Genomic DNA, 27581 nt, shown 5'->3' on the forward strand with positions numbered 1-27581 from the left:
ATTCGTGTGGTGTACATCGGGACTAGTACAGACTGTGAATACGCGGAAAGAAAAGAGGTGTAAGGAGACAAGATTATACTTAAGCATGGTACGAGTCGGTGCCAACATCCCGTCCAACTTACGACAAAGGCATGTGCATATCGACATCAGGATCAGACCTCGACCTCGAGATCCGGTCCCAGTCTGAATCGCCCTCCTCCGAGGTGGCGTGGACTCTATGACCACCGATGATGGCGTACCCCTCCTCGCCCTCCTCGCCCTCCTCGCCCTCCTCGCCCTCCTCGCCATCCTCGCCATCCTCACCATCCCCGTCCTCGACACCGGCATCATCACTTGTATCCCCCAGACTCGGATTAAGCACCCCCGACCCAATCCACGCATAACTCTCCTTCCCCCTCACAAAGACCGGCTTCATCCGCATCACCTGCGATATCGTCTCTTTGCGCGTATGTTCCGGTAGAAATTCGGACATACTATGGAGGATTTCCTTGCATTTTGTGAGTTGGGGGATGAGGGTGGAGTTGTAGAGGGTGTGGGAGCAGCCGGAGATGTGGATCGAGAAGCGGGGGTGGGTTTGAGTTTGAGTTTGAGTTTGATTATGAGAAGGATGAGGTGGACGTTTGGTCTTGATGGGATGAGTGTCAGTGGAGCCTGCGTGTTGCGTGTGTGGCACCTTCGCCTTCAAGTTCGCCGTAGTTCTAGCGTGATATCGATCCAGTAGAGGATCCCGCACGCCAAGATCCATAACAAGCGTCACATACGGACGATCATCCTCCAAAAGCCTATCACTGGGCTCAGGACAAAAGAAATCAAACTCCTTCTCAGCGTCGATAACATTCGCATACATCCCCATTGACACTCCCGCTCGATGTCGATGTGGAACCCGGATGAAAACAGCGCTCATAACAGACGATCCAATCTTCACGTCCCGCAGAAGAACAGGGACGACGATATTCACGAAGCTTCCTCCGTTTCTGTTGCCAGTGGCGTCCCGACAGATAAAAGCCATCCCCCTCACAAAAGCCGCGAACATCGCGTGCGTGCCGGCGTTGAATACGTGCTCGTCGCCAGCCAGCGCATAATGTGTCACACGAATCCACGCGTCTTTGAACACCTCCTCGAACGCGCCAGTGTCCGTCTGGTCCCCAGTGGCGCAATACAAGTTAGCAGGTTTGCTGTGCAGGATTTCGTGAGCCAGGTCGTGTGCGAATAGTTGAGATATCCAGTCTGTGAGACGGCATCCGAGGTTGAAGTGTGGTTTTTGTCCATCATGACTTGGGTCCGAGTCATCCGAGGCGGTGAAGGTGAAAGGCTCGGTGACGGCGCGGTCATAGGCCTCGAGGATGAGTATACGAGCGACGACCTCTCCTCGGTCTGTTCTGTCGAGAAGCCCGGTCTTCATATGATGGTGGACGACATCGAGTAGAAATGACGGTTGAGTTTTGCGCCAAAGGTGAAGTTGCTGAGCGGCCGCCTAGGTTGCGGTTTGTATTGATTAGTACAATGTTCACAAGCCCTTTTGGGAGTTAGTCGACGAGGGACGCACCTCTGCCAACAAAGGCTCGCTCGGATATCCCGAGACGAAATACCTACGATGAGCAGGAAAAGAATACGCGATCCTCATGTGACTCGCGACTAGCCTCGCTTGCACCTCCACAACTTCCTCCTTGAAGCTTTTCAGATTCGGTTCATATTGGAAGCAGAGCCGAACGTCCGCGACCGCCAATTTTCCGAGCTCGTCGCAGTCCCAGGACGAGGGGAGAATATCGTAGTCGAAGTTGTTGATGAGCTTTTGACGTAATTGCTTGAGGAAATCTTGGATCGCCTGGTGTTCCGTCACTGGGATCTGCGCGAACGACGTCCAAAACCTGTAGTCCATATGGTTATGTTTGGGATCGAATGTGGGACGCTGATGAGAGAAACACTTACAGAGGTCGACCGAAGCGAGCCATGAAATGCGGTTGTGCGATCTCCTCCCGATCGTGAGCGTATTCCGCCACGAGAATATCCGGGGCACAGTCGAATGGAGTTCCCGTAATGGGTGCCTTTGGTTCTCCGGACTTGGAAAACCACCCCCTGATGGGGCCCAGAGGAGGAACGTACTGTGCGATATGTGGAACAGTCGAAAGGAAGAGGGTGAAAAGCGGATAATCCCTATGATCATTGAGAACAGAACGAAATGCGAGGTAAAGACTGTTTTGTGCGGTATCCTGAACTTTCATCAATTCTTGCGCTTCGTCGAAATACAGCAAAATGTCGACTCTTCCTCCAAGGTCATTGACCCTTGAAGCGATCGTTCGCCGCAGGTTGTCGATCTCTGGATATGTCTTGTCATAGATTGGTCCTACTGCCTTGCTGGAAGTTCCGAATCGTTCGACCTCAAAAATCTACGCGCCATAAACGTTCAGCCTTTCACAGCGATGAAAACACACAGAACAGCTTACCATAGCCTCGGCAGCTTGAGCAACGACAGCTTTATATAAATTGGACCGTACATTCTTCTGAGCGAGATGGTCTCTCCATATGCTGGCGAATTCCGTTTGGGAAACCCTTGGACCGTTGAAGAGTAACTGGATCTCGGCCACGGTTGATCGGCAGAGACACATGAGGAACGCATGGTATCGAACACGGGCCATATTCCTGTCCGTCCTTTCACACAGGTACTCGCGGACTTCAGGATCAGGTGGAGGATACTCTGAAGTGATAGGAAAGTACTATCAGTTAATGATAGGGCATAACGCTCAAAATTTTAGGACAAAGGTTACCCAAATAAGAGTCTGCTTCGGACCGTAGGTTGAACGGAAGGGTGAATACGAGGCGTGCTGCCTCGTCGACCATCCTGGATTTCCCAGTACCCGAGCTTTGCACGATCATGACGGTGTTGTTGAAGTCAGCAGGACCGTCATTCTCTTTCCCGCTTTTGATCTTGGTGATGACGTCGACCAGGATTTTGTGGCAGTCCGAGACGTACGGTATGTTCCATGCATCGAATACGGCTGATGGGTTGTCAGTGGACGGGCAAGCCGAAAATAATTTTGAAGCGTTATATCTCACCATTTCCTGAAGATCGATCCAATGAGTCCTATGAATTAGCATGGCACACACGAGGAAGAGAATGGTAACTTACGGCGCCATCCCTCGGACCCGACAGGCTTTATCGCAGATTTCACAATGCTGGCCGGGAACGGCTGACGAAGGAATACTAGTTCATGTAAACATACATCAGATTCAGGCTACATACGATGGAATAATGTGCATACCGGCATTTCGAACCATTTTGAACGTCCTGTCCGTTGAAGCTTCTTTCAAAGCGTCACTTAAGGATTCACCGATGGCGGTGATGGCCCTTCTGAACAAACTGAGACGTCTGTCTCTATCTTCACCTGAGTAGACCCAGTCCTTGTGGGTTGAGCGCTCGTTGAATGTGATTGTACAGAAGATGTCGGTGTAGTCTTGTTCGGTGAGCGGCCGGGTCACAGTTTCCAAGTCCAAGCCGCATTTCTTTCTGAGTACGTTCATAACAAGTTGGTCTCGTAAATGATGAGCTTCTTCGTCGTTTTCGTCATGAGCTATCTGAGGAAGCATGCGGCGATGGCGTTTGGCATCGGGGGACGGATCGTCGAGCGAACGCTTTTGCGAGGGTTGAGAGCTGGACATGGTGGAAAGTCAAGAGTTGAACATGTGGCTGAGATAATCTGATTCGAAGACAAACCTCGTTAAGCGGTTGGCTCCGCCTTCCCGGCACACACCGACATTCGGTATCAGTGTCACTAACGTCACGTCCATTGTTCAACACTTCCGGCAACAAAGTCACCAACGGCGGTGTCATCTCTCCATCCGGTTGCTATGTTTCTCGATTCGGAAGTATTTATCGTGGATGAACGTTCATCTTCATCGATGAACGGTGAGTTCGTTCGAGATTTTTTTCTTGTTGGTCCCGGGGCGGTGCAGAATAAAGCGCACCAGAGACACGACGAAGAGGTCGAGTCTGTATCATAAATAGAGCCACGCATTTCAGGTTCGGCGTTTGAGAAAAAGGTGGTCCCGGAACTTGCCGAATCGAGAGCGACGATGGCAACGTGTTCGGCTGTGGTCGGACGTGTTCATTCAGCCTCTTGCCCTCTTGCTATCACTGGCAGTCTTGTGCTTGAGCCTGCTACTATGAAGCTCGCCGCTCTTTCTACCTATCTCTCGCTGGATATACCGACTACTCTTGGTCCTAGTCGGATTTGTGTTCTCCGAGACTCGGAAATCGTCCTCTGATTCTGGTCTCCGGCGGCCGGAAGGAAAGAACAACGAATGGCTGGCACTCAGGCTCCGGGTTTTTTCTTGCAGGTCCTATCGGTTCATGTGGGGACTCCAAACCAAGAAAGCCGTCAATCCACAAATATATGCTTTGGTGCCTGTATGCAAGCATTTCAGCTTCAGGTTGCTACCTTTTGACGGCCAGCCTGGACTTATCTGTCGAATTGGTCATGGCTTTCACACCTCTTTCTGATTGATTACCCAGGCCGAACCATCCTGCTCGAGTTCATATCATGATCCGCGTCGCATCCACTTCATCAAGATGATGTATGGTCCTCTCAGAGCGGTAGCCTTCCGGATAGCATCTACATAGGCATGTGGTATGTACGCCGTCCACTGGGCGAATGTTAATGGACCCGATGTCTTGTGGGTATGCAGTAAACTGGTCTGCCGGAGTGCTGGATTGTGGTCATTGGCTTTATCGCTTTATTACCTTTTCTCTCTGAGCTGAAGTTCTACGGCATGCAAGAGACAAAGCTCTAAAAACAGTTGTAGCTGCTTCTGGGGCCCTCCAATATATACGAGGTTGTCCTCTTTATCGCTTTCCGTTCTTCATATAACTAGGACGATAATCACTTTTATACAAGACACACGGCAGGCACAGTTGATGTGATTTGGATGAGTCAACCCATTTTGTGAGCACATTTTCGATAACGAGCCAGAGGCTGGGCGGCTGCAATTCTGCTCAGCACGGCTCTGCCAGCCTTCTGCCAACATGTGCCATGCCTGCATGTAGGCGTCTATCATTCTTGCATTCCGCTTTTAACTTCGACAGTGTGGTTGCCTCCTCGATCGATGAACGCGTGCCGATCTATTTCTGATGTATCACGACGTTCCGGCCGGCCAAGTACCACACAATACTTTCCCTCGTCAGACCTCGAATCCCCGAGCGACGTCTGGATGGGTACTTGCTGTACCCGGTGCGTGCAGGAAACTCATGACAACGAGGCCCGTAGATGATGGACCATGCTGCGTCCGTCAGGCTGCCTTGCGGTAATGGCGGGAAATGCAGACGAGCTGAGATGGTTCGTACAATCAAGTTGCCCGGCGTCCTCTGCCTTTGTTTTCTTATATAAGGTGTGACCGAGGGGGAAGAGCACCTAGGCCTGGCATTTCTTCATCTTGGTTTGACTGTGCTGTACGCGTCGTTTGGTCACTATGCGTCTTCTTTCTGCTGGGCTTTTGACTTGTGGTCTTCTGAGCCAGTCTGTCGTCGGACAACAAATCTGGGATGTGGTAGGCAATCTTGTCGAACGTGATATCGCCGTTTGATAGCTTGTTCAATACCTTTGCATTTCGTGTTGTGTAGTGGCAGACTACGGTATGATTATCCTCGTTATCATGGATCGACGTGTTCCTCAATGTCTCATAGTGGGATCGCACGAACCTCTTCACCAACGTTTCACCCTCATCTGCCATCAACTTCGTTACTCCCGGTACCACTGGTTCTGCCGATATCATCGTTGATGATAGCACCGTCCACCAGACCGTCGATGGCTTCGGCGCTACCTTGAGTACGCTTTTATCTTGCCAGCCTGTCTTATCTGCCACTAATTCAACCTTCGTGGTGGCGCAATGTAGCGGACTCGTCTGCTGAGCTCTTGTATAACCTCAAGGTCAACGCAGTAGACACGTATTGGAGCATTCTGGGCCAGCTATTTGACCGTTAGTATTTCGCCGCAGGAGGCGATGAGGACCCATTAATAATAGATACCTGTCTCTAGCGACCGACGGTGTATTCGCAGCTGGGATCACCACGCTTCGGGTTCCCATAGGCGCCACCGATTTCTCCGACGGACGTGAGTAGTCCATCTTGCAATTACCATGCCTATCCGTCGCGGTTGATGAGGGCCCTTCGATTTTATTTTTCCTTCTATGAAAGTCTGGAGCTACGATCCCAGCAGTAGCACGGATACCACCTTAGCTAGTTTCAGCGTCGCCAATGCACCTTCATATTACTTCACCGTCCTGACCGATATCGCCAGCGTCAATTCGTTATTGAAGATAATGCTCTGCCCTTGGTCGCCTGTACGTCTGCTAGCACTCCGATCGGTAGTTTATGCGATGTACTGAAGTCGCCGTACTATAACAGCCTGGCTGGATGAAGGAGGGCACTATGGACGGTGGAACGTTCAACACCGACTATGCCTCCGTGTGTACGTTTTCTTCAATCGCAAGAATGTCCTGGCTGGTTGTTGATATTTGGTCTTTGGTCTATCCGTAGATGCGAACTACCTCCTCAAGGTCCTGCAAGCATTCAAGAGCAAAGGCTTCACTGTCTACTCCCTTTCTATTCAGGTGCACGGAATTCCCTCCCATCTCTCTCAAAAACAGCCCTTGTTAAATGATATTGGTCTTCTAGAACGAGCCACAGAACAATAATCCGACGTACCCTTCTGTGAGCATGCCCGTCGCCACGATGGCCGCGATCGGGGAAGCTGTTCGTACGCTTATGAACAGCAATGGTTTTTCGAGTGTGAAACTCATTGGCTAGTCAGTCGTCGTTCTCTGCGTACCCTACGTTTCATACTTATCGAAACACCTCACTTCACTTCACTTCACTTCACTTTACTTGGGCAGCGAGCACAATTGGGACAACGCAGCTACATATCCCGTCCAACTCGTACGTTGCCCTCCCTTCATGTTATTGTCTGGCCAACCCCATTCTGATTGAGCTCTCACAAATTATGTGTTCGACTTGAGTAGATGGAGGCCGCAGAATCGAGCTTTGATGGCGTCAGTTTCCATTGCTATGAAGGCACCTACGACCAGATGGCCAGCTTCACCTCCGCCTATCCCGACAAGGAGATTTGGCAGACAGAGTGCACAGGGCAGATCGGAACAGATTGGTGGTCGAATATCAAGGTGCGTAACATGGGTTCTCTTCCTTCCTACCAGGCTGCTCCTTCTCCACTCTTTGCGCTCCTTCTTAATCCACATTCTGTGTTACAATCGTGTTCAAACGAGCTCACGAGCTGATCACTCTTCCTCTGGACTTTGGAGTTAGTGGTACATGGATGAGCTCTTCATCGGCTCTCTGGAGTATGGCGCCCGTTCAGCCATGATGTGGAACCTCGCTCTCGACTCCTCCGGCGGGCCCTTCTTATCCGGTTCGAATAGCTGTTCTTCAGCACCCTGTCAGGGCGTCGTGACGCTCAGCAGCACTGGATATACGCTTAACGAGGAGTGTACGTCTCTCCTATACCAAACATCACATCACATTCTCCTTCTAGATGCGCAAATGCTCATTGCTTCCCTCGTATGGGGTGCTTGACGAATCAGTCTACTCCATCGCACAAGCTACACGCGCTATCATCCCGAAAGATGCAGGAGGACCATGGGGTCAACGGATAGGGGTAAGCGTCGCGAATGGGTTGGATTGGGCGTTGAGGGTTGGGGCGTACCAGACTGAGAGGTTATCTTCGAGCGATTGGAATAAGTATAGCTTGGTGGTGCTCAACTGGGACGATTCGTCATCGTGAGTCTTCTTGGACCATACAATCTACAGTCCGTAGTACACGGGTAGTTGGGCTGCTGAGGCTGATTTGAATGGGTGTCGGATAGGACTACGTTCAATCCTGTCTCCGTCGCAGCGACGATCGAGTTTCGTGGTATGCAAGTACGTATCTTCTCATTCCCGTCATTTATATGTATCGTCAAGATTAATGGACTGTGGTGATACACAGGCCTCCTATACCTTCCCCGTGGGCGTTACCACCCTCTGGTGGTATGCAGCACCGACCACCACCTCCAAGCGATCTTCGGCAGACGAAGACCTTCCCGAGATTTTCGCAGAGAACAATGGGACGAGGTTGAATTCCGCTAAGTTCAGGCTCTGAACGAACGGTACTTCCTCTTTCCGTTCCTAATAAACTCAGTTCTGATATTTTTCATAGTGGGTTTCAGCACTTTGCCTTTTTTTAAAATAAGTATTCGGTATTTACGTTGGGCTTTTGGTTTCACTCTTCCATCTGGTTCTATTTTCTGAGTCGTCGTATTTTATGATAGAGTTGGCTGCCGGGTTGAAATATTTATTTGTCTATGTATTGAGCCGGAGTTCTGGGATGTCTTATGTAGAATGTAAAGTCGTAGAGCTTCACCTGGTTGTAGTTTCCAGCATTTACTCTTACAGCCTTGTAAAAGAAAGAGCTTAAAGTCCACCGAGTGACCCCTCCTTCAACTCCAATTGAAAGTTGAGTAAGGGCCACATAATGGCAACTGTGGCACCACAACGTTCCTCCAAGACGGCACGAAACGCCCGACACGCCCAAATTCACATCTGTCAGACCGCACGAATTTCACTGATGGCACGCCCAGAAAGCTCAGGGCAAGTAATAACAAGTGTAACTAGTAACTCAAGGCCAGATTATCTGCGACGAGGCTGTCCACCCGTTGGTCACTGACAAGCGTGCCGGGACAATGCCAGTGTGCGGCGTTCCAAGCGCTTTCAGCGCTCATCACAGCGCCCGGCGCTTGACCTCCTTGAGTCTTTCCCCTCCGCTCTCCCTCCCTCCCTTTTTCTCCTTCCTCCTTGTCCTCCCCTCCTTTTGAGAGACACACTACTATCGTCTCTTGATACTCGTAGTTCAGGAGGTAAACGCTACCTACGACCTTCACGCTTGTCTGGGATCTGAAGGGAGATAGATAGCTACGATGGCGTACGAGAGCAAACCGGGCACAGGGAGCAGTTATGATCAGAGTCTACTGGCGAATGCACCGGAGGTGACGAGGGCTGAGAAGCAGGTGCGTTTCTTGATTGTATCTTTGCTGGGGGTCGCAGAGTCGCAGAGGCGCAGAGCGCGCGAACGATTTGATCAGATGATTTACTGACTTGTTCTTCTTCTCTCCCATATCTTCACACTTTCCGTATAATCTTCCTTCCATCTTGTCGAACCCTCTTCACCTCTCCAATCGTCTATCCATGCAATACAGGAAGGCTACAACGTCGACCTCCTCGAAGAAGGTCGCCCCCGCGGCGCCGCCTCCCCCGCCATAGCCCACACATCCGACAACCTCGACCCCTCCTCCACCTCCCGAGCCTTCGAAGGCCCAGGGCCCCGCGGCGCAGGTGGCTACACCCGCACGCTCGATTCCGACCCAACCACCTACCCCGCCAACGGCACCACCAACCTCGGCACCAAACGCCCATGGTATCGGACCCGAACGGGTATCATCGCCATCGTCATCATCGTGCTCGTCATTATCGGCGCGGTCGTGGGTGGTGCGGTTGGCGGTACGAGACATAAGAGCTCGAATAATGCGGTGGTGCCGAGCCCGACCGCGAGTGCGAGTTCGAGTGCGAGTGGGGCGAGTAGTGCGGAGAGTGCGGGTGCGACTTCGACGGGGTCGGAGTTTCCGGGGAGTGTGGGTGTTGGGACGGCTGCGGCGTCGACGACGACGAGCGATGGGCAAGGCGTGGGAGAGAGCAATGGGTCGAGTACTGCGGCGGCGACGCCGACACCGTCGTTCGAGGCAGGACAGGGCACGTCATGAGTCCGACGAGATAGACGCTGAGAAGTGAGTCCTGTCGAATGACAGGTGGTCCCGCCCCCGTCCTGTGTTGTTTTGACTGGCTGACGCTTTCCGTTGCAGTGCGGATGGCGGATGTAGGTGTATGGTAGGAGCGGTGAATGAACTGCTCGTCTATGAACTGGCGGACATCGATAAAAGCCGGGTTGGGTCCCTCCCCAGCGCTCCATCCATCTTTGTTGAGGGGTCCCTTGTATATCTTGCGGGAATATCGTGGGCTTGCTTATTTATACTTCTTTCTTCTTATAATCCCGGATTTGTTCATTTGTTCTTTACCTTCGCCTACTACTTACGTGTTTTATTCTTTTGGCTTTATGCGTTTCGATCCCTGTACTGTAGCTATCTGCAGGGCTGTTGGCGGCCTTTCACGGCTACATATGCCTATCTTGTCTATCCCATTTTTCGCCCGTGATGAAGAGAGGTTCGTGCCAGACGATATTTGATCTTGGTCGACCATGGTTTTCCGAGGGTGTGTGGCGCGCCACATCTACCAGAACGAAATCGCTAGTTTCGGACCAGTGCTTCATCTTCATCAACCACCCACAACTCTTTCCACATACATTCTAGCGCACATCTTCCAGGACTCACGACGACCTCTGGACTGTCCTTGTTCTCTCAGACCAATTCCTTAGACAGGCTACAGTGTCTCCCGCTCACATGGGCACATATTCTCAGCTCAAGCTTCTTATGGCAAGGCTTCGTAGCCGAACCCCATGACGCTTCATCCTCGTATATTATTGCTCCCTAAGCTCTACTGTCAGTGGTCGAGTGGGATCCCTCCTGAGAACCTGACTTCATCTCGCATCTGATTCTTTCTTCGCTCGTGTCCTTTTCAATCTCTCTCCCGTCGCGGTCTTTGGCACAAGTGAAACCTTCAACACGACCTTCACTCCATCAAAACCATCATACAGACCCAAGAACGAGCATGGCCAAACTCACCGTCCCACGCCGCTTCACCCGTCCCCGGACGATGCCCAAAAACCTCTACGTAACGACAGTCACAACTCTCACCCTCGGCATCATCCTCTTCATCTTCTCCCTCCTCGACCTCGCCACCGCCGGCTTCTTCCTCAACGTCACAGGCGCAGGACTCACCATCCTCCACGACGCCACCCTCCTACACCTCGCTCGTCGTTCCACTCGTCATCACCCTTACCCCTCCACCGCCACCACCCCATCCAATCCTGGAGCCGACAACGACGACGACGAGCTGGAGGTAGACTACTTCCGCCCGTCCGCCTCATTCGCGAACCTCGCCGTCCTCGGATCGTGTATCGTGGTGTTGTTAGCCGGATTCGCGATGACGGTGTTCACGATGGTTGGGATCGCGGACGATGGGGTTGCGTGGGGATCACCGGCGAGTATGGGCACGGTGGTCGTGCAGGCGGTTTTGGATCTCGTTATTGCGGGGTTGTTGGGCGCGGTGCAGATGGAGAGCTTTAGGATGTGGAGGAGGGGGGCGCATGGAGGGGGATATGGACAGTTGGCGCTTTGAGGGGTGGGTGGAGGTGGGAAGGTCCTGGTTGAGTGGAGGCAGGAGTGCAGTTTTGTGCGAGGGACGCGTGTAAGAGTACGTTGATATTAGTTCTGAGAGCTGGCTGTCTGCTCACTCGCGCTATGATTTTAATTCTAGGACTAGTGCTTGAGCCTAAGTAGTGTAGGATAGTCGATCCGTAACAGCGCTCAGAATGATCACGTATCAGGTTTGGGAACTTATTCCTTTTGTCTACATTGTCTTCTCGATCTTCCTATCTCAGATCTGCTTCGAACACCGAATATCATCGTGGACGGCTTCTGAACATCCGGTCCTATCCAGCTCACAGCTTGCACTGGCCTGGTATCTATTTGTTGAATCAGTAATCACAGAGTCGCACGATGCAGGTGACAAACCTGTTCAAAACTCTGCTGCGCCACAATATTATAGCGCTAGCCCCTATTCGACGGCAAGCAAGATTGACGGGTGGTCGATCCATATATATATATGTTGCATCGCTTTCCCTTTCCGTACGTCTATAGACCTCGCCGCGGAAGCAATGATGCGTTCAAAAAGGGTACAGGCATTGCTGGATTCGGTTCCCAGTGAGCGATGGGACGATCTGAGATAAACGACGGAACGGTGTATATATTACGCCTATCTCGCAGGTAGCACTCCGGTAACACCCACGGCGAAGGTAGAGGAGACCTGTGTAGCCTAGTACCATGGTCCATCAGTCTTGACGGTATGGACCAAGGGGATGAGGATACGCACCTACATGCCGCGAAACTTGATTGTGGTAGCGACAGAGACCGGCTTAAATGTAGTCCTATCCAACACCTACCACCAATACCAACATAACAACCTAAGTCACCGAAACCAAATACTATCATGGCTGAAAAGGAGACTCAAAAAGCCGAGTTATCCACAACTAAGCTATAGTTATTCAAGTCGCTCGAAGACCACCTCTCCATCTGATATGCCTGACCCTCAACGCCCCCTATCCGTCGCCCTCATGAGCCTCCTGCGTCTTGGTGGATGAGAGCGCGGGTAGCTTGAGCGATAGAATAGCTAATGGGAACCCGCAGAGAACGAAGGTTGGGGTTAGTCAAGAGGAATTTCGCCAGGAGGTATAGACGTACACTCTTTGTCAGGCGTAAACTCAGTGCTACTGAAAACCACGACACCGTGACAACGCGCTGAAGAACAGCTAATCAAGCCAGATAATAAGGAGCTTCCATCGGCGTTGAGAGCGAGCAAGGTTCCACATCATGGCCGAACGTGTGCCATACACTAGAGAGCCAGTGCATAATTCGTCCATGTACCACTGAATCCTGAACCGCAGAGAAAGTGTGATCAGTGTGAGAGTTCGTTTCGATGCGACGATGGTACAGAAGAGTGGATGAACAAAGTGCGCAAAGGAAATGAGAAGGCCAGAAGTGTCGGGACTCGGAGGGCACAGAATCCTATTGACGCACCTTGATGTTAGACCACTGGCAACCTATCCCGGACTCCCGGTCTGCCCTATGCAATGATTTCGTGTGCCAGATGTCCTTGCTAGGCCAGGTGGAGGTCGGACACCGAGGGTGTGTCGTGTGAAACGTCGAGGGGCCGACGGGTCCAGCGTGAACGACGAACGAGCGAGATGAGGCAACGAGGCACTTTGAAAACCGCAACCGGACACCGCGGAGGCCCATCGCTTGCGGTCACTCTGCTGCCGGCCTTCACGACCACTTGTCCTTGAACCCTTACACTCGCCGCCAACGTCGAATCTTCCCGAACGCCTATCGTTGAACCGTCTTCTCCTTCTACCGCTCCTACCGTCGAACCCTCTCAGCCAGAGTACCATGCCGCTAGTTCGTCGCAAACCGAGAAGCCCATCTCCGAGCCATCTGTCGCATCATGTACCACATCCGCAGGGCATGAACTCGTCTCAGAATTCAAAGACCCCTCATTGCTCCGGGTTCCTACGAAAGACCCAGGACCTCACTCATCGACCACAGCTCACGAAAATGACACCTCGTCGTTGTTCAATGTTGTGCATGGCCACACCGCTCACATCAATCCCGCTACGGAGCCTGCGATCGCCGCAGCACCAGTCGAAACAACACCCGACGTAGACGCCAATATGATCAACGACCGGTGGGATGGGGCCTCAAGCGTAGGGATTAATGAGGGGTCTTCTCAAGTGGGAGCGTCATCCACGGATGCTGAGGAGAAGATATTGCCGCATGCTGGAGGGAAAGAAGCAGAGGTGGCGGTGGCGCAAAAGGTTCGGAAGAAGTCAAAGACGGTTGAGAAGGTGAAGGGAGATTGGTTGGAGGATGCGACGGAGGACTTCCTGCTGATGGGGATCCGGGAGATCGATGGGCACGAGTGATTAAACTCTTCAGGGAGCATGACCGCCTGCTGAACCATCCGACCAAACCTACAATAAGTTTCGCTACAAAACATCAAGGAGACACATCAAACACTTACGCTCTTTGACAGAACCCTACGAACAAACTTAGAATGCATAAACGTCCGTCCCAAGTATCCGTATGGTTTGGACGCCGTCGCGCTTGGAGTACGATCCCGCCGATTAAAGATGTCGATGCATTCGAGCAGTCGTTCAAAGAATGGTGGAGTGAAATGTAGCCAATGTGGAGGATACCGCGTGGTAAATTTTGGCCGTTGAAACGCCAAAACGAAGAGGGTGAACGCTGGGCGAGCTTGATGAAAGGTGGGCCAAACGGCTTTGTGCTTGCGTTGATCTCGCTGGTGTAGTGGTCCAAGGTGGCGTTCGAACCGGGGCAGTGGGCGAAATGCGAGGAGATGATGGTCAATGTTGAATATTGAATGCAGATGGTGAATGAACTGAAGAAATCAGCCGTGGGTATCATAGAAGAGGCTGGGAAAGCCGCGGCCCGAAGGTGGGGAAGCTGGGGGATCGACTCGGAGCGGGGCGCCTGAGAATGCAGGGAAGCGTGTTGCGTCGGAGGAAGCGGAGGAAAACGAAAAGGTCAGCCACCTTGTTCCTCCGGGCGCTAGCTGAGTGATTCGTGGCAGAGTACCTTGAACAATGTTAAATAGAGGTATTATTTAAAACAGGCAGCCATAATCGTAGTGCCGTACATTCATCAGTAGAATACAAAGCAATTCATAAATGAGGCACTGGAGAGAATCAGTCGACATAAGTTATGAGGTTCTGGTCCGGCAGAGCCTAAAGGGAAGCATGCGAGTCGTAGTTGACGAGTATCCATGACAGAGTATAAGTCGTTGCAGTTCAGGATATAGATACATAGTACTTATCAGACCGCTTCGAACCAAACAACAACCTGAACCAGATCGTTTAGTAGCCCACAAAATGAAAATTGCGGTTCTGCAGCGAAATAGTAACCCAAAGTCTTCCATCCTTCACCTACAACAGCGTCATCGGATACCAGGCTACCCTACAAACCACAGGCTCGCAAGCAACTCACAAGGTGTCTATGTGTCAGCCTGATAATGTCAGGGTCAGTTTCACCCGTGGATTCGACAAGAGCCCCGACAAACCTGCATGTGACTAATCATAGATGACCGGATATCATATTTCTCGGTACTGGGAGCTTTCACAATTGTACTAGCACTCATAGCCACAAAAGTTACAATTGTGTAATGACGCTGCAGCCATGTACAAGTGTATGAAGCAGGGAGTCCCATTACTGACAATCAACATTCCGTCGATTGTGGCAGTTGTAGAAGGTTAGAGCGACAAGGTTATACAACGAGAGTTGTCGATTACAATTGTACAACGAGGATCGTCGACTACAATTGTAAAACAATAATGCCCCGGACTGTTCACATGCAATTGTAGAAGTAGGGTAGCCTGTAGGGCGTACGCCGAAGGCATGACCCGTCAATTACAATTGTACAGATATTCAGTCATGTTACGTATTGTACAACGGTGAAGGTCGTTGAATACAACTGTACCATTGTAGAACTTCCACGCAGCATTGTTATACAACAGCGAAGGCCGTCGACTTCAATTGTTCGCAAACAACAGGCCTTGTACAATTGTATAAGGAGCACGAAGGCAAACACCATTGTTAACAACCAGCACTTATATGACAATTGTAAAAGGTTTGGACAACAACGTTGTACAACCTCCGAAGGCACCGATAACAGTTGTATCACAATGGGTCAACAATGGCTCGCACAGGTCATATACAACAATGCAACTACAATTGTCAAACAATTGTACACAGAGGCGAACATCGTTGTTAGCCACCGACTCGACATCAACTACAATTGCACCTTGTACAAGAAGTCCTATAGGTACGAGCACAATCATTGAGCACCCGACCTATGTATTGTACTACAATAGCGACCAGTACAGGTGACATTAGTGCCCCTGACACCGGCACCGGCGTTTGCCGGGAAGGTCGGATCCTTCGCTTAAATACCCTGCAATCAGATTATCTCAACTGCATCCCGCTCTTCGCTTTCCTCAATGTCCACCGCTCAACCTTCGCAGAAGCGTGCCCACGCCGACGATCCCTCCGATTCTGGGTCCTCCAAAAGCCGTCATCTCCTGATCTCCAATGATGCTACCAGCGAGCGGTCCCATGCTGAGCGAGACCAAGCTATCCTGTGGAACCTCATCTACAGATGCGATTTGGACTTGAAAACTGTGACCCGGCAGCTAGTGGAGCAGGATTATGCCGACATCTTTTGCGCCATCGCAGCCTTGGAGGTCAACAACAATGTACACAAGGACTGGATATACGACGGCCCAGAACAGGATAAACGACTCAACTTTTACAAGATGGCCGTCATCACCGCCGGGCCAGCCTTCAGAAACGCTTTGGAGGAAGCCGCAAAGAACAGGTCGTTCAAATTGATTCGGAATAGTGGTACGCGCACGCTCTTCTATCATCTTTGCTCCGAATTTTATATATACGTGAACTAGCATTTCTCCGTGAGCCGTTCCCGGTCAGTACCTCGAAACCTAAAGGCAAGGGTGTCGAAGACGTCGGAGACGAGGGTACGCGTCGTAAGTAGTCATTTTCTTGCACATTTATGCCATGCTAATTCTCGGGGATGCATTGCGTCAATCTTTAGGAGAAGGTGAGACATAGAGTTCAAATAGTATCTTCGTTTTGTTCCTTCACTAACAACTCATCAGCCGTACGCAAGGCATGGAGCACGCCTTATGTCTCGGATCGCCATAAACTCCTTGTCGAAATCATTACGCGAATGAAGACGGGAACGAATACTAGCTTGGCCTCGAAGGCGGGCAAACTTGACGACAATAATACCGGCAAACTTGACGGCTCCAATAATACCGGCAAACTTGACGGCTCCAATAATACCAGCGAACTTGACGACTACAATAATACCGTCACCATCGTGCAGAGCTCTGGTACTGGGAAGTCCAGGATGGTCGACGAAGCAGCACGTCTTGTATTCACCCTCCCCTTCAACCTGCGGGGCGATCAAGCTTCTATAGGTACTCATTCATTCTGTAGGCTAATATTTGCCAATGTCGTTTTCTGATTTCTTCCCGTAGTCTTGGCTTATCCTCCTCCCGATCCCGAAATCCGCGAGTATATGTATTTCATGCCGTATCCAGAACACGTGACTCGTCTTCATTATCACGCGTTTCTCATGTGTCTCTGCCGATCAACCGCGGCGGAGGTTCAGTCGGTATTTAATGGTCCAAGCGTACCCCAAACGGAGTTTGCCAGCTTGTGGAGAGAGTATCTCGCAAAAGACGGTGTACGTCGCGAATTGTATAGAACCGTTGTGCGAGAGGCTGGCCAGGCTGCCGTGAGTTTTTGTCTGTACTTTCATCGTTGTGCATGGCTGAGTCCATATTGCCCCTAGACGCATGAGACTCACACCGATCTTAAAGCCGCAGTGGGATCAATGCAGGAGAAGACACATAAAGAAATAGTTAACCTGCGGAAAATCATTGCTTCCAGAATTAACAACCTTGGAGGAGTGGTCGACATCTTGTTGTACTTCGATGAGGCTCACGAGATGACGAAAATTCATCCGGTCGGTAACGACGGAAAGACTCTTTACAGGATCTTTCTTTCCGTTCTCAATGATTATAGAGATCACGCGCTTTTCACTGTCTTCCTTTCGACCCTCTCCCACATCGCCGACTTCGCCCCTCTTCGAAGCCAGTTCGAGTCTGCCCGCGCCTCTAAGAGCGGAGCGCTTCAGGCACCGATCACGGAAACCCCCTTCGACTGCGACCCAAATATTCTCGTGCTCCAAAACACTTACGATCGGGAGGAGAGTTCGCAACTGCACTTCATAGCTCGCTTTGGTCGACCTCTGTGAGTATCCTTCCATCAGCTTTTCACATGTAGTCCTAAACGTAGCTGTTACATTCTTCAGGTTCTGGACTACCTTCGCGCAGATTCCGCAGCACCGAAATATACAGGCTTTTATGCAGACTATACGTTCCAAGCTCATCGACGGTCCCGACTGTACTATTTATGCCTCAGACTGCAGCGACCTCGGACAGCTGGCCGTCGCGGACGTTCGTCTCTCCCTCCAATATGAGCCAAACCTCGAAAGGAGTCAAAGTCTGGACACCCAAGCAAAGCTAGTCGCAAGTCATATGCGCATTGCGTATTCGGTTCCCGCTCATCGTGAATATATCCGCTCGGGTTATCCGAGCGAGCCTATCTTGGCAGAGGTGCGCCCGTCTATCTATATCCTCGGCTACCACTAAGGATGTGCGTTCACGGTATACTAATCAAAACTCAAATGGTTATCCAGGCGGCAGCTCAGCAGCTTCAGCACTGGCGCGAAAAGGACCCATCGATTTTGCTTAATATCGTCAAAAAGTTTATGGAGAACGGGCTTCTTGATCGAGGAGAACGAGGAGAAGTCGTCGCTCGTATGCTCATCCTCGAGGCCTTTGACCACGCCGTTTTCAAGGCTGGCAAGTTGAAGGACCCACACGGAAAGTATCCACTCTACAGCTTTGGCTGTCGTCTGATAGACTGGATAGTATCGTTGTTCGTGGACGACGTGGCCCAAGACATCTTAAACAGCAAACCGGCCAATTGTGGGGAGAAGACGTTCGAGGAAGTATTCAAGGACGCATGGATCCGATTAACGCATTGGGCCCAGGCTGGCGACGACCACGTATTCAACACACATTCCATGTTCGCAGCTTTCATTCGATGCATGGCGTTCGTCTGCAGGAGGGGAGAGAGCTTCATCGACCTTATCATTCCTGTTCTCCTCTGGGACGAGAAGATCAAATCCTCCGTCATGACCGCTATTTTCATCCAGGTCAAGCGCCGAACGAAAGCCGGCAGATACACTTTCGACGCCGAGAAACAATTCAAGTTCTTCCATCCCGAACCTAACCTTGCCAAAGACGACCGCCCTTACGTCACGCTCGTCATGGACCTCGGCGTGCAGAATACCCTCCCGAAATACGCTAAGCTTCCGGTGCAGGACGTGATCAAGAAAAGCCGGCAAGCTTCCAAGCGTATGACTACAGCGACGTCTTCAAATGCGAATACACCACCCGCGACACCTTCGAAATCAAAGGAGACACTGCAACCCAAGACGCCGTCGAAGCATAACGTCGCTATTCGTCCTTCCAGCGGTCATTATGCGTCGACTCAGAAGCATCCGCGCTATGAGATCTATGTCTCTGGGTGCTCTAACACGAACTACAAGCTCATCACGGAAGAACAGCGGGTGAAGTACAGGGAAGTGCTCCGTTTGTCAGAGTTTCTACTCGAGCATCCTCGCAAAGAAACGATACCGCAGGTGATGCAGCTGAAGCCGGTCTTCGCGCTTGGCCCGGATAGCTACTCCTGGGCCGATTCGTTCGTGCTCAATGTCACGGATCCTCAGGATGATGACGAAGATATAGAAGAGGGGCACATCGTCGGTCATCCTGACTCAGAGGAGGAGCTTCAGAGCTCTGATTCGGATGTGGACATGGGCTCGGGTTGAAGGGCCTTTGTCGTAAAGGGCATGTTGATATCGTGGCTATCTCGTTCTCTCTTCTCATTTGCTTACACGTCTTGCTCTCCGAGTATTCGCAGCTGTTTTATGTAAGTCCCGCTCTGCTTTGCTTTCAGTGTTATCTCCACGCCAGTGTACGTGTACGTCTATGTCCTAGGCACCTGATAGTCTGAATCGTCGTTCTCGAATCGTGTTTTGAAGTTCTTGTTCACTTACCTTGCTCTCTCGTTTTCGTTCACGTCCAACTGCCAATGAGCTACTCAATGTACATTCTATGCTTTCCGAATCAATGCCAGTTATTGCGTTTGTGCCACGATGGTCGATCTTCATCGCCCCTTGAGATGTCGACATCCATCAAAGGTGCCACACAGTACGAGCACCCAATACTCATATCGGCTTGGGTAGCGAGCCTACTAGATGCTCTTGACCAGACTCGTAACCAGTATGTATTGCGGGTATGTGACGACGGAAGCAATGATGCGTCCAAAAAGGCTGCAGGCATTTCTGGATTCAGTTTTCGGTGCAAGAGTTCGCTTTGTTCGGTCTGAGATAAGTACAACGTTAACACGACGAGAAGGTGTTACAGAGTGTACGAATTTCACCTTTTATATAGTATGTGTGATACTTATCTCAGGCAAGGGGTACGACGGGGTGATGGTACAAGCACTTTACGCTTTACAAGAAGTGCACGAGAAAAGAATAACACGGCAAACGTACACCACAGACAAGACCGAATCAGAGCAAAGATCAGAAGCGTTCATACATATCACCAAAAAAAGGTACCGCAACGTTCTTGGGATCCCCTACATATCCGCTCTCAGCAAACGAAGTCCCGGATACTTAGAAGTTAAAATCAATCGATATCATCCAACCTCCACCTTGGAACATGTAGCATCTTCTCCATCTCCAACTCTCTCTCTAACTCAGCCTTATTATCCTGCAACTCTTCATCATCGCTCCGCTCTGGCTCCTTCCCCCCGCCCTCAGACAGATACATATCCTCGCTCCCGTCATCCGACCGCACGCTCCAGTCTTTCGACCACTTCATCACTATCTCGTCCGCCTGACTATTTACTTTCCCCTCCTCGTCCTCCTTGTCCTCCTCCGTCCCCTCCGTCCCCTCAGATCGCTCTACACTACCACTCTCACTCCTCTCCACATCTTCCGCCTGCCTCGCCACCGGACCGTTTCCAAACAGCACCACTGCCCCCCTCCCCTCCTCCTCCTCTTCCTCATCCTCCTCGTCCGAATCCTCAGCAACACAAGGCGGCACCAAACTGACCGCCGGGACCAACCTCGCAACCTGACCGACCGGCCCACTGAACACCTCCCTCGAAAACTGTGGGTTCAAGCCCGAGGAACTGTTGCTGTTCGCAGGCCGGTCGCGCTCGTCGATGAGCATGTCTTCGTTCCAGAATGCGCAGGCGGGCTCGGAGGGACAGCGGCCTTGGCATGTGTTCCATTTCACTGGAGATTGGAGATATCAGTTAGACTACGATGACGATTCGGAATGGGGGTGTCGCTGTGGGTGTTTGTGAGCGAAGGATGGTGCACGTACCTCCGCATAAAAAGCAGAACTGGGTGCCACAGCGACATGTCATATGATTACAGCCGGAAGAGAGTTCTACGACGTACTATAGTATACGTAAAAAAAGTAAGTCGAACTGTGTGAGGTGAATGTGTACCGTCGTGGATTGGTGGTGGGACTTACATAGCACTTAGGGCATCGACGCCAGCCTTTTGCCTGTGGAAAAACTCGTAGTGAGACTCTGGATATGACACGCTGGCTATGACCTGAAACTAACCTTGATACTTTGTAGGGTCGAGAGATCGTCCGCTTGGCGGTCTCCGAGAGGCAGCGACTGGTTTGGGGACAGAAAGCGTTAACTGAATGAGTTTTCAAGGCGACGGTCTCTCCAGAGGAACCGACCTGATAATCCCTACACGTTACACCTGATTATACACGATTGACGAATAAGCGTTAGCTATCAGAAGGTACATCATCGAATGAAAAAGAAAAGCGAACCTTCGTGCCACACCGACCGACAGGGGACACAAAATATACCATTGCAATCCGGACATCTCGCTCTTGGATCGCGCGCGTTCTCGTCGACTTCCAACCGAGCGCAGCAATGTGAATGGGGACACCAGAACCTCGGCAGTGAGTCCAGGTATTTTTGGTGGCGCTATGTCATTCCATTTCACAATTCCGTTCCAGGGAATTAATTTAGTTATCGCCTTCAGCCTCGATGTGATCGAGACAAAAGAGCAGGAACTGGAAACACACACCCAAAGACTCAGTATCTTCCCACCCAACACCCTATTCGCCACATCATCCCCAATATCGTATTCCTTGACTTCACATTCCGGACACCTCACCGGAAACACACTGACATCGGCTGTCGCCCTCCCGTCGTCCCTCGGATCCAGCTTACTCCTGATATGCCCTGTCAGACACGAGAGACAATATTCGTGGCGGGCAGGACAAGGGAGTTGCAGACCAAAGGGAAGACGAGAAGAAGATGTTGCGGTGCGAGAGGCGGAAAAGGGAAGGTAGGTAGGTTTGAAGGGGTCGAAGCAGATGCCGCAGATTGAGAAAGGCAGTGAGGGGGTATCTGGGTCTAGCATGAGTTGAAGTTGGAAAGGTGAGGAAGAGCGCCATAGAGTAAGTACGTATGTAGGAAGAAAACGAAGATTATCTGAAGTACCTGAAGAGCTCGAATCCGAGTCTACTGAGGGAATCAGTTCGGGCGTCGATTCTCTGCCTTTTCCCTTGCCCTCGAATGTGGCTTGTGGTGGACTAGTAGAAACGAGACTCATGGCCTAGCACATATTACAATTATTAGCTCAAGTGCACTTCAACATGTCCACATGTCCAAACAGCTTACCGTAACGAATGAACCCTCCCTCGTGTCCAGGATCTCATCTTTACCTGCTTGAGCCCTCCTCGCCTCCTCAATATCCAAATCAATCTTCTCCATCGCAAGAACCACCTCCTTCGCATTGAGCTGCAGCTCGTTCTGGCTCATTCGAGGGTAGTCAGAGCGAAGAAATTCTAAGGCGAGTTCGATTGCTATCGATGTTGAGTCTTCGGGGGAGATAGGGGTGTTGTCTCCGGCCTGAAAGGAACAAAACCATAGTGAGTGATCTATCTTTGGTGTTCATACTGGTGGCTGAGCCTTGAGAGATTGGGTTAGATGAGACGCACCTGAAGCCGTTTCGCTAGTCTAGCTGAGGCCATGTCGTCCCTTTCATCTTTAAGGACCTGAGCAATGAGTACAAGAGACTCTACGTCTAAATACATTATGTCGTCTAGTTTGTTTGTAAGAGATTGAGAAGATCAGGGAGAGATAATGTATTCGTAGTAAGTGACGGTGATGAGCAGAGGATCGAGGGTGCAGCTCTTAGAGTTACTTTGAGGCGTAGAAAGGCATGGCGAAGGCAACGCCACGCTAATTGGAGCTATGGTGGCGGAAGGTGTGATCTTTCCTGCAGGCTTCCTGCGAACTTCCTGATGAGTAACTCTTCTCAGGACTTCTACACCAAAGGCCAGAAAAAGATAGACTTCGTCATAGGTCATGCATCCACGCCGCTTAGAACCGTCGTTGAAGCTTAACGTCGAAGTTGCGTCGAAGATAGCAGCCACCCGTAGTACGTACAGTTTCGGACAAAAGGTAGAGATAAGTACAAGCTTGTAAAGGTACCTCATAGGACCAGCAAAAACTTGTCAGTCTTCAAGAGAGGCCATGTAGCGGAATCCGGAGGGACAAAATTACAAGCGAGTTGAACATGAGTAGAGGTGAAAAATACTGTAAGGAGAGAATGACTCGAGATACCGTGATGAATTGTTTGCAGTACTGAAAGTCGACAGGGATAGACTCGGAAAGAAAAACGATTGTAATTCGCGCGCATCACGGATCCCCGCCGAGCCTTGCAAGCAATTGTACCGAATAAATGGTGGCGAAAGGTGGCGGTGGGTTAGGTGCAGTTATATTGCACCTGAAAACACTTATTTACGCCGAAACAGGTTGTTCAAGCTTAGAAAGCTACGGAATGTTGCATTGGCTTGGGATCAGCCCCATTTCTAGATCCGCCGAGTTCGGCAGGAATCGATGCGTCACCAAAGAAGGTGCAGTTTGGGACTCAGCGTGGGACTTGCCAGCGCACTCATCATTTTCTTGCGCGGGCTGAATCCGTTTCGAGTCGTACCACCATCATCCCCTCTTCTCCGAAGTTTGAAGCTTTCGCTGGCCACTTCGTCTTCACCCTTAGCATTTAGTCTACGCTGGCCGAAGCCTTTTTCTTTCACATGGCGCTACACGACGCCCTTGGACTGTTCGCGAGACGAGCGCGCCGTGTCAGCGCGAAGGTGGTAGGTGACGTCCGTCAATGTTGTTGCATCCGTTTCGTTTCGTTCCTTTTCGTCTCCCTAGTCTATTTCCCTATTCGTACTCGCTTTCGTCCCTTCCCACATCCCTTCCGCACAAGACGAAGCAGACACTGTGCTTCGTCTTCGGACTAGGGGATGACATCATCAATGTGCGGCGTGAACTTGAATGTCGCACGCGACGCGCTGCCAGGCTGTCGTGTGCGGGCAACTACTTGTACTTACCTTAGTCCCTCATCTCGAGCACCTCTACGCACACTCGCATCTCCTCTCCGATGACCCCAGTAAACTACTATATTTTTCTTACTTTCTTTCGTCTCATCTCTTGCCTGCTGTCCCATCTGTATGACGTGACTCCACCTGTAATTGCTACCTATATGCTTATGTACCACTGTGTAATGTAGCCCTGCTCAATACACGAAACGATTGTCCGTGAAAAGTTGACTGCCCGATTACGCTGTCAAAATGGGCACCCGGTGGGACAACCTGAGCTGAAACGATGAGCCCTTCCACAGATTTCGAGAGCATGTAGTAACTTGGGCACCCTCGCTATAGACCTTGCAATATGTGAATGAGCACAATAACCCATTTTACTTGTTGTAGTAGTATTTCAGCAATTGGATCTCATATATGACCTTGCGAACGAAATATATGAGCTTGTAGGACTCGGCGGTTTTCCGTGATGCGGTTGTGGGAAGCGGAATTGCCGTTTTCGAGCTCCGCAATTTCGACCGGGGCATCCCGGAAGTTCCGTACACTGAGTCAGTCACACCGTTGAAAGATTCTTTCACACTTGGGAGATGATCCACACGCACTGATTCTCCCCTCAGCTCCCCTTCGGCGGTAGTGGAGTTCGACTCAGCCGCTTCTAATACTTATACTACTTACCTCAAATTAGAGCCTTCGTCTCTTTATCCTGTCACTTAGACGGTCAATATTTTTGTGGATCATGTCTGGTGAGCCATCGATATCATTTCCTCTTCGGATACCGACGTCCCCGATCTGATGGACTTGTGCACAATCAACGCACCGGACAGAGAAAGAGACAACATCTCATATATCTCATATCGCATCAGAAATAAACCTGGCCGAAAAGATTTCTAGTCCACCGTCGCACTGCATGTGACCCAATCTGAAAGGCCTTTTGCTGCTTACGGACGAGGCACTGCCGGTACTACGTGGGTCTCGCTCTCACAAGAAGATGCATCATTTATCGCAAATGCGTTCGTACTTCGGTTTGTGATCTCATCCGCGACCGGCGCCTGCGGAAGGTTCTCCTGAACCGCTCTGGGGAAATGAGTGGAGGATCCGTGCGCTTTTTGAGCAATTGAAAGCTCTCTAGCTCGCTCAATTCTCACGTCGAGCCCATGCTGGCAGTACATCTGTCGCGTTGAGTGAATGTACGATTTTGAAGCTTGTATGTAACCTCGTGCTTGTTCTCGTCTGATAGATCGTATGCTTGCGTCGAATGATGCTTGAGCATCGAGCAACAATAAGTATCACTCTCCCTGTCTAATGGACTGTCACTTGCTTTTCTCTTTCCCAACCAAACGCCATCGTTGCCCTACATACACGACATAGTACGTCCACGCTTCCTTTCATATCTCTTGTCTTGAGTCCGATAGGTATCTCTTGAACAGCGTATGCAATCCCCGCCCGAGCTTTATCATTTGGTATCGCTCAGAGATCCGGATATTTCGGGCGCCCGCGAGCTCCACGCTCACGACCAACTCAAAGATGCATCCTCAGCGCTGCCTGCCCTCCTTGCGAACACAAGTACCCCACCCGCGTATTTTCACTCACAGCTTGGTCGCAGCCGGGATGTTTCTGACGACCACACTGTGACTAATAAACTTGACACTCGTTTGATCGCATCGACACCCACAAAAGTCGCTGTCCATCCTCACCTTTCCATCACGGCACAATCAAAATGGCATCTCTTCATCATCGTCCCGTGGTTAGTGGCCGCAGCTCTGGCGGTCGGGCACCACTTTTACCTGCGTCACCTTGAAGGCAAAGCAGTGACATATCAAAAATATCACAAGGACGGTAGTAACGCCATCGCGACCGCAACGCAAACCCTTCTCATTATATCTACCACCTCTGCGCTCACTCAAGTGGTACGCCTGACGTTTGACCAAGCTTTTCGTAGACCGTAGTCCTGACAATGATGTTCGTTCCGTTAGATTTGGTACCATCTTCAGCACTCTGCCCACACAATCTCTACCGTCGACTACCTCTTTGGGCTTCCCTCTATCTTGCCCATGCTCTCCCTTACCTTTTCATCTGCCAGGCTGGTCATTCCCATCGCACTTGCCGTCGTGACCCACGCTCTCCTAGGCATCTCCATCTTCGTTCCCAACTCTCTGACAATCGCACCAGCAGGCGACACCACCCAAGTGATCACTGTCCCCTCCTTTTCCTCTGCGGATAATTTGTTCCAGACCGCAGTCAGTGTTTATCAGGACCCGAAATTGGACTACACCACTCCGACTTACATTGGACCAACACCCGACTGGGTATCGGCGGTAAAACGCGCAGTCACGTCACCTAATGCCATCTCGACATGGCAGGTACCAGAGGAGTGCGGGATTGAGTGCCATTATAATCTCACGTACGAAGCTCCCATGCTCAGTTGTTCAGACATTTCGGCAGACAATATTTCGTTCTACAAGTCCTCTGATACAGCCAGCGTAGTACTTTTTACCGCGGTGTCGAGCATAGGATGGTGGGACGAGATCAACGCCGCCACTTCAACCACTGCGTCATGGGTATGGACCTCTCAAGACTACTGGAACTCATCGGACAGATGGACGACACAACACGGCATCTCCTTTCAATACGTCGCAGATTACAGCAATCAAACCAAGGGCGGTAGTCACTGCGCTTTTTACGAGGGGGAATACACGGCGAGTTTTCACTTCGTGAACAATACTCAGACTGTCGGTGCCACAGTCAATCGTCGTGGTCAGGCGTTGGGCGATCCGCAATGGAGCTTCATCGACAGAGTCAGCGGCGAGAGGATCTTGGACGAATCACTTCCCACCACCTACACATACTCTAACGCCACGTATCATGCCACCATCGAAGCGTTCGCACAGGTTCTCGTCGGCATAGCTTCGGGCTACGGCCTCGATAAATATGCCGCCAATGGAATAGATGTCAACTATTACCATACCAGTATCGGCGATACTCCCTTCTTCTCCGTTACATACGAGCCGAAAACCGGCGGTGAAGTATGGACCTTAGACACTCCAGACATGAGCCAATCTCTCATGGACCTATTCACCAACATGACCCTGTCCTTCAACTCTCAATCGACTCGACAGTCGTTAAACCTCGCAAACACCACGCGGGTCCTGGCCAACGTGACAACGAACGGTAGCGTTTGGCAGTACTCCCGCTTCCGCCTGAGGACCGTCTACGGCATCTTCCTCCTCGTCGTCGCTATCTGTGACATTCACGGTCTCATCTGTCTCTGGTCCAATGGTATCCCCGGACACATGACCTTCTCGCACATTGCACTCGCGTCAGAGACCCTCCACCTCACCACCTCGGGAAGCGACATCTCCCCACTCTCGCACGAGCTTACGAAGAAGGCAAAGCGGATGAGGATCCGGTATGTACTGGTGGACGATGCAGTTCTGGGTAGAAGGAACGGATTCAAGCTCGTCCATTCGGACGACGATGGCGATGGTGAGAAGTAGAATCCAGGCGTGCGGATTCAAGTGTTTTTCAGTCTGCGGGTGTATGTGGCCCAGCATTTCAGCTCTTCTTGATATTCTTTCTGTTGTGACTTTGCCTGCGCCTCGCTAATGTTTTCCACACTCGACCCAGACTCAAAGGTCCATACAGACAATCGTTCCTCTTCCTAAGGCCACCCTTGCCCCTTACTTAAATCTGACCCCTTATGCTTTA

At 51.0% G+C, this 27581-nt stretch overlaps 9 protein-coding genes across 9 annotated transcripts; 6 read left to right on the top strand and 3 right to left on the bottom strand.

The window, feature by feature from the left end:
* Positions 1 to 118: 118 nt before the first annotated feature.
* STEHIDRAFT_170082 (uncharacterized protein) lies at positions 119 to 3657 on the bottom strand (the record flags this gene model as incomplete). Its single annotated transcript, XM_007306441.1, has 7 exons — positions 119 to 1474; positions 1547 to 1868; positions 1930 to 2387; positions 2445 to 2695; positions 2766 to 2998; positions 3124 to 3202; positions 3261 to 3657. 7 exons carry the CDS (start codon positions 3655 to 3657, stop codon positions 119 to 121), a joined length of 3096 nt encoding a protein of 1031 aa, XP_007306503.1.
* A 1759-nt stretch (positions 3658 to 5416) lies between these two features.
* Positions 5417 to 8392, top strand: STEHIDRAFT_170083 (glycoside hydrolase). Its single transcript, XM_007306442.1, has 16 exons — positions 5417 to 5541; positions 5615 to 5626; positions 5678 to 5819; positions 5887 to 5970; positions 6030 to 6104; positions 6188 to 6333; positions 6398 to 6461; positions 6530 to 6603; positions 6668 to 6798; positions 6886 to 6928; positions 7012 to 7170; positions 7313 to 7493; positions 7588 to 7783; positions 7870 to 7924; positions 7992 to 8151; positions 8202 to 8392. Exons 1-15 carry the CDS (start codon positions 5464 to 5466, stop codon positions 8142 to 8144), a joined length of 1593 nt encoding a protein of 530 aa, XP_007306504.1. The 5' UTR covers positions 5417 to 5463; the 3' UTR covers positions 8145 to 8151; positions 8202 to 8392.
* A 566-nt stretch (positions 8393 to 8958) lies between these two features.
* On the top strand, positions 8959 to 9798 carry STEHIDRAFT_132732 (uncharacterized protein; the record flags this gene model as incomplete). Its single annotated transcript, XM_007306443.1, has 2 exons — positions 8959 to 9048; positions 9238 to 9798. The coding sequence occupies 2 exons, from the start codon at positions 8959 to 8961 to the stop codon at positions 9796 to 9798; spliced, it is 651 nt and encodes a 216-aa protein (XP_007306505.1).
* A 755-nt stretch (positions 9799 to 10553) lies between these two features.
* STEHIDRAFT_123185 (uncharacterized protein) lies at positions 10554 to 11634 on the top strand. Its single transcript, XM_007306444.1, has 2 exons — positions 10554 to 11404; positions 11468 to 11634. The coding sequence occupies exon 1, from the start codon at positions 10760 to 10762 to the stop codon at positions 11327 to 11329; it is 570 nt and encodes a 189-aa protein (XP_007306506.1). The 5' UTR covers positions 10554 to 10759; the 3' UTR covers positions 11330 to 11404; positions 11468 to 11634.
* An 888-nt stretch (positions 11635 to 12522) lies between these two features.
* On the bottom strand, positions 12523 to 13005 carry STEHIDRAFT_132734 (uncharacterized protein; the record flags this gene model as incomplete). Its single annotated transcript, XM_007306445.1, has 2 exons — positions 12523 to 12642; positions 12787 to 13005. The coding sequence occupies 2 exons, from the start codon at positions 13003 to 13005 to the stop codon at positions 12523 to 12525; spliced, it is 339 nt and encodes a 112-aa protein (XP_007306507.1).
* Positions 13006 to 15820: 2815 nt separating this feature from the next.
* Positions 15821 to 19264, top strand: STEHIDRAFT_100414 (uncharacterized protein; the record flags this gene model as incomplete). Its single annotated transcript, XM_007306446.1, has 8 exons — positions 15821 to 16182; positions 16239 to 16326; positions 16453 to 16778; positions 16839 to 17098; positions 17156 to 17616; positions 17678 to 17981; positions 18065 to 18748; positions 18881 to 19264. Exons 1-8 carry the CDS (start codon positions 16095 to 16097, stop codon positions 19262 to 19264), a joined length of 2595 nt encoding a protein of 864 aa, XP_007306508.1. The 5' UTR covers positions 15821 to 16094.
* Positions 19265 to 20129: 865 nt separating this feature from the next.
* Positions 20130 to 22517, bottom strand: STEHIDRAFT_170087 (uncharacterized protein; the record flags this gene model as incomplete). Its single annotated transcript, XM_007306447.1, has 10 exons — positions 20130 to 20743; positions 20835 to 20910; positions 20988 to 21020; positions 21082 to 21138; positions 21207 to 21229; positions 21303 to 21462; positions 21566 to 21897; positions 21985 to 22099; positions 22165 to 22395; positions 22485 to 22517. 10 exons carry the CDS (start codon positions 22515 to 22517, stop codon positions 20130 to 20132), a joined length of 1674 nt encoding a protein of 557 aa, XP_007306509.1.
* A 1001-nt stretch (positions 22518 to 23518) lies between these two features.
* Positions 23519 to 24008, top strand: STEHIDRAFT_123188 (uncharacterized protein; the record flags this gene model as incomplete). Its single annotated transcript, XM_007306448.1, has 1 exon — positions 23519 to 24008. A coding segment is annotated over exon 1 (193 nt), but the record flags the coding sequence as incomplete, so codon positions are not given.
* A 1298-nt stretch (positions 24009 to 25306) lies between these two features.
* On the top strand, positions 25307 to 27370 carry STEHIDRAFT_140674 (uncharacterized protein; the record flags this gene model as incomplete). Its single annotated transcript, XM_007306449.1, has 2 exons — positions 25307 to 25783; positions 25850 to 27370. 2 exons carry the CDS (start codon positions 25307 to 25309, stop codon positions 27368 to 27370), a joined length of 1998 nt encoding a protein of 665 aa, XP_007306511.1.
* Between the last annotated feature and the right edge of the window lie 211 nt (positions 27371 to 27581).

Source organism: Stereum hirsutum, assembly GCF_000264905.1.
Source record: "Stereum hirsutum FP-91666 SS1 unplaced genomic scaffold STEHIscaffold_11, whole genome shotgun sequence".
NCBI classification, from domain to species: domain Eukaryota; kingdom Fungi; phylum Basidiomycota; class Agaricomycetes; order Russulales; family Stereaceae; genus Stereum; species Stereum hirsutum.

Coding starts and splice junctions, on each gene's coding strand:
- STEHIDRAFT_170083 (XM_007306442.1), top strand. CDS start 5,464: ATGCGTCTTCTTTCTGCTGGGCTTTTGACTTGTGGTCTTCTGAGCCAG. Junction 6,604..6,667: donor TCTACTCCCTTTCTATTCAG/GTGCACGGAATT, acceptor TTGGTCTTCTAG/AACGAGCCACAGAACAATAA. Junction 7,494..7,587: donor ATATACGCTTAACGAGGAGT/GTACGTCTCTCC, acceptor TTGACGAATCAG/TCTACTCCATCGCACAAGCT.
- STEHIDRAFT_123185 (XM_007306444.1), top strand. CDS start 10,760: ATGGCCAAACTCACCGTCCCACGCCGCTTCACCCGTCCCCGGACGATG.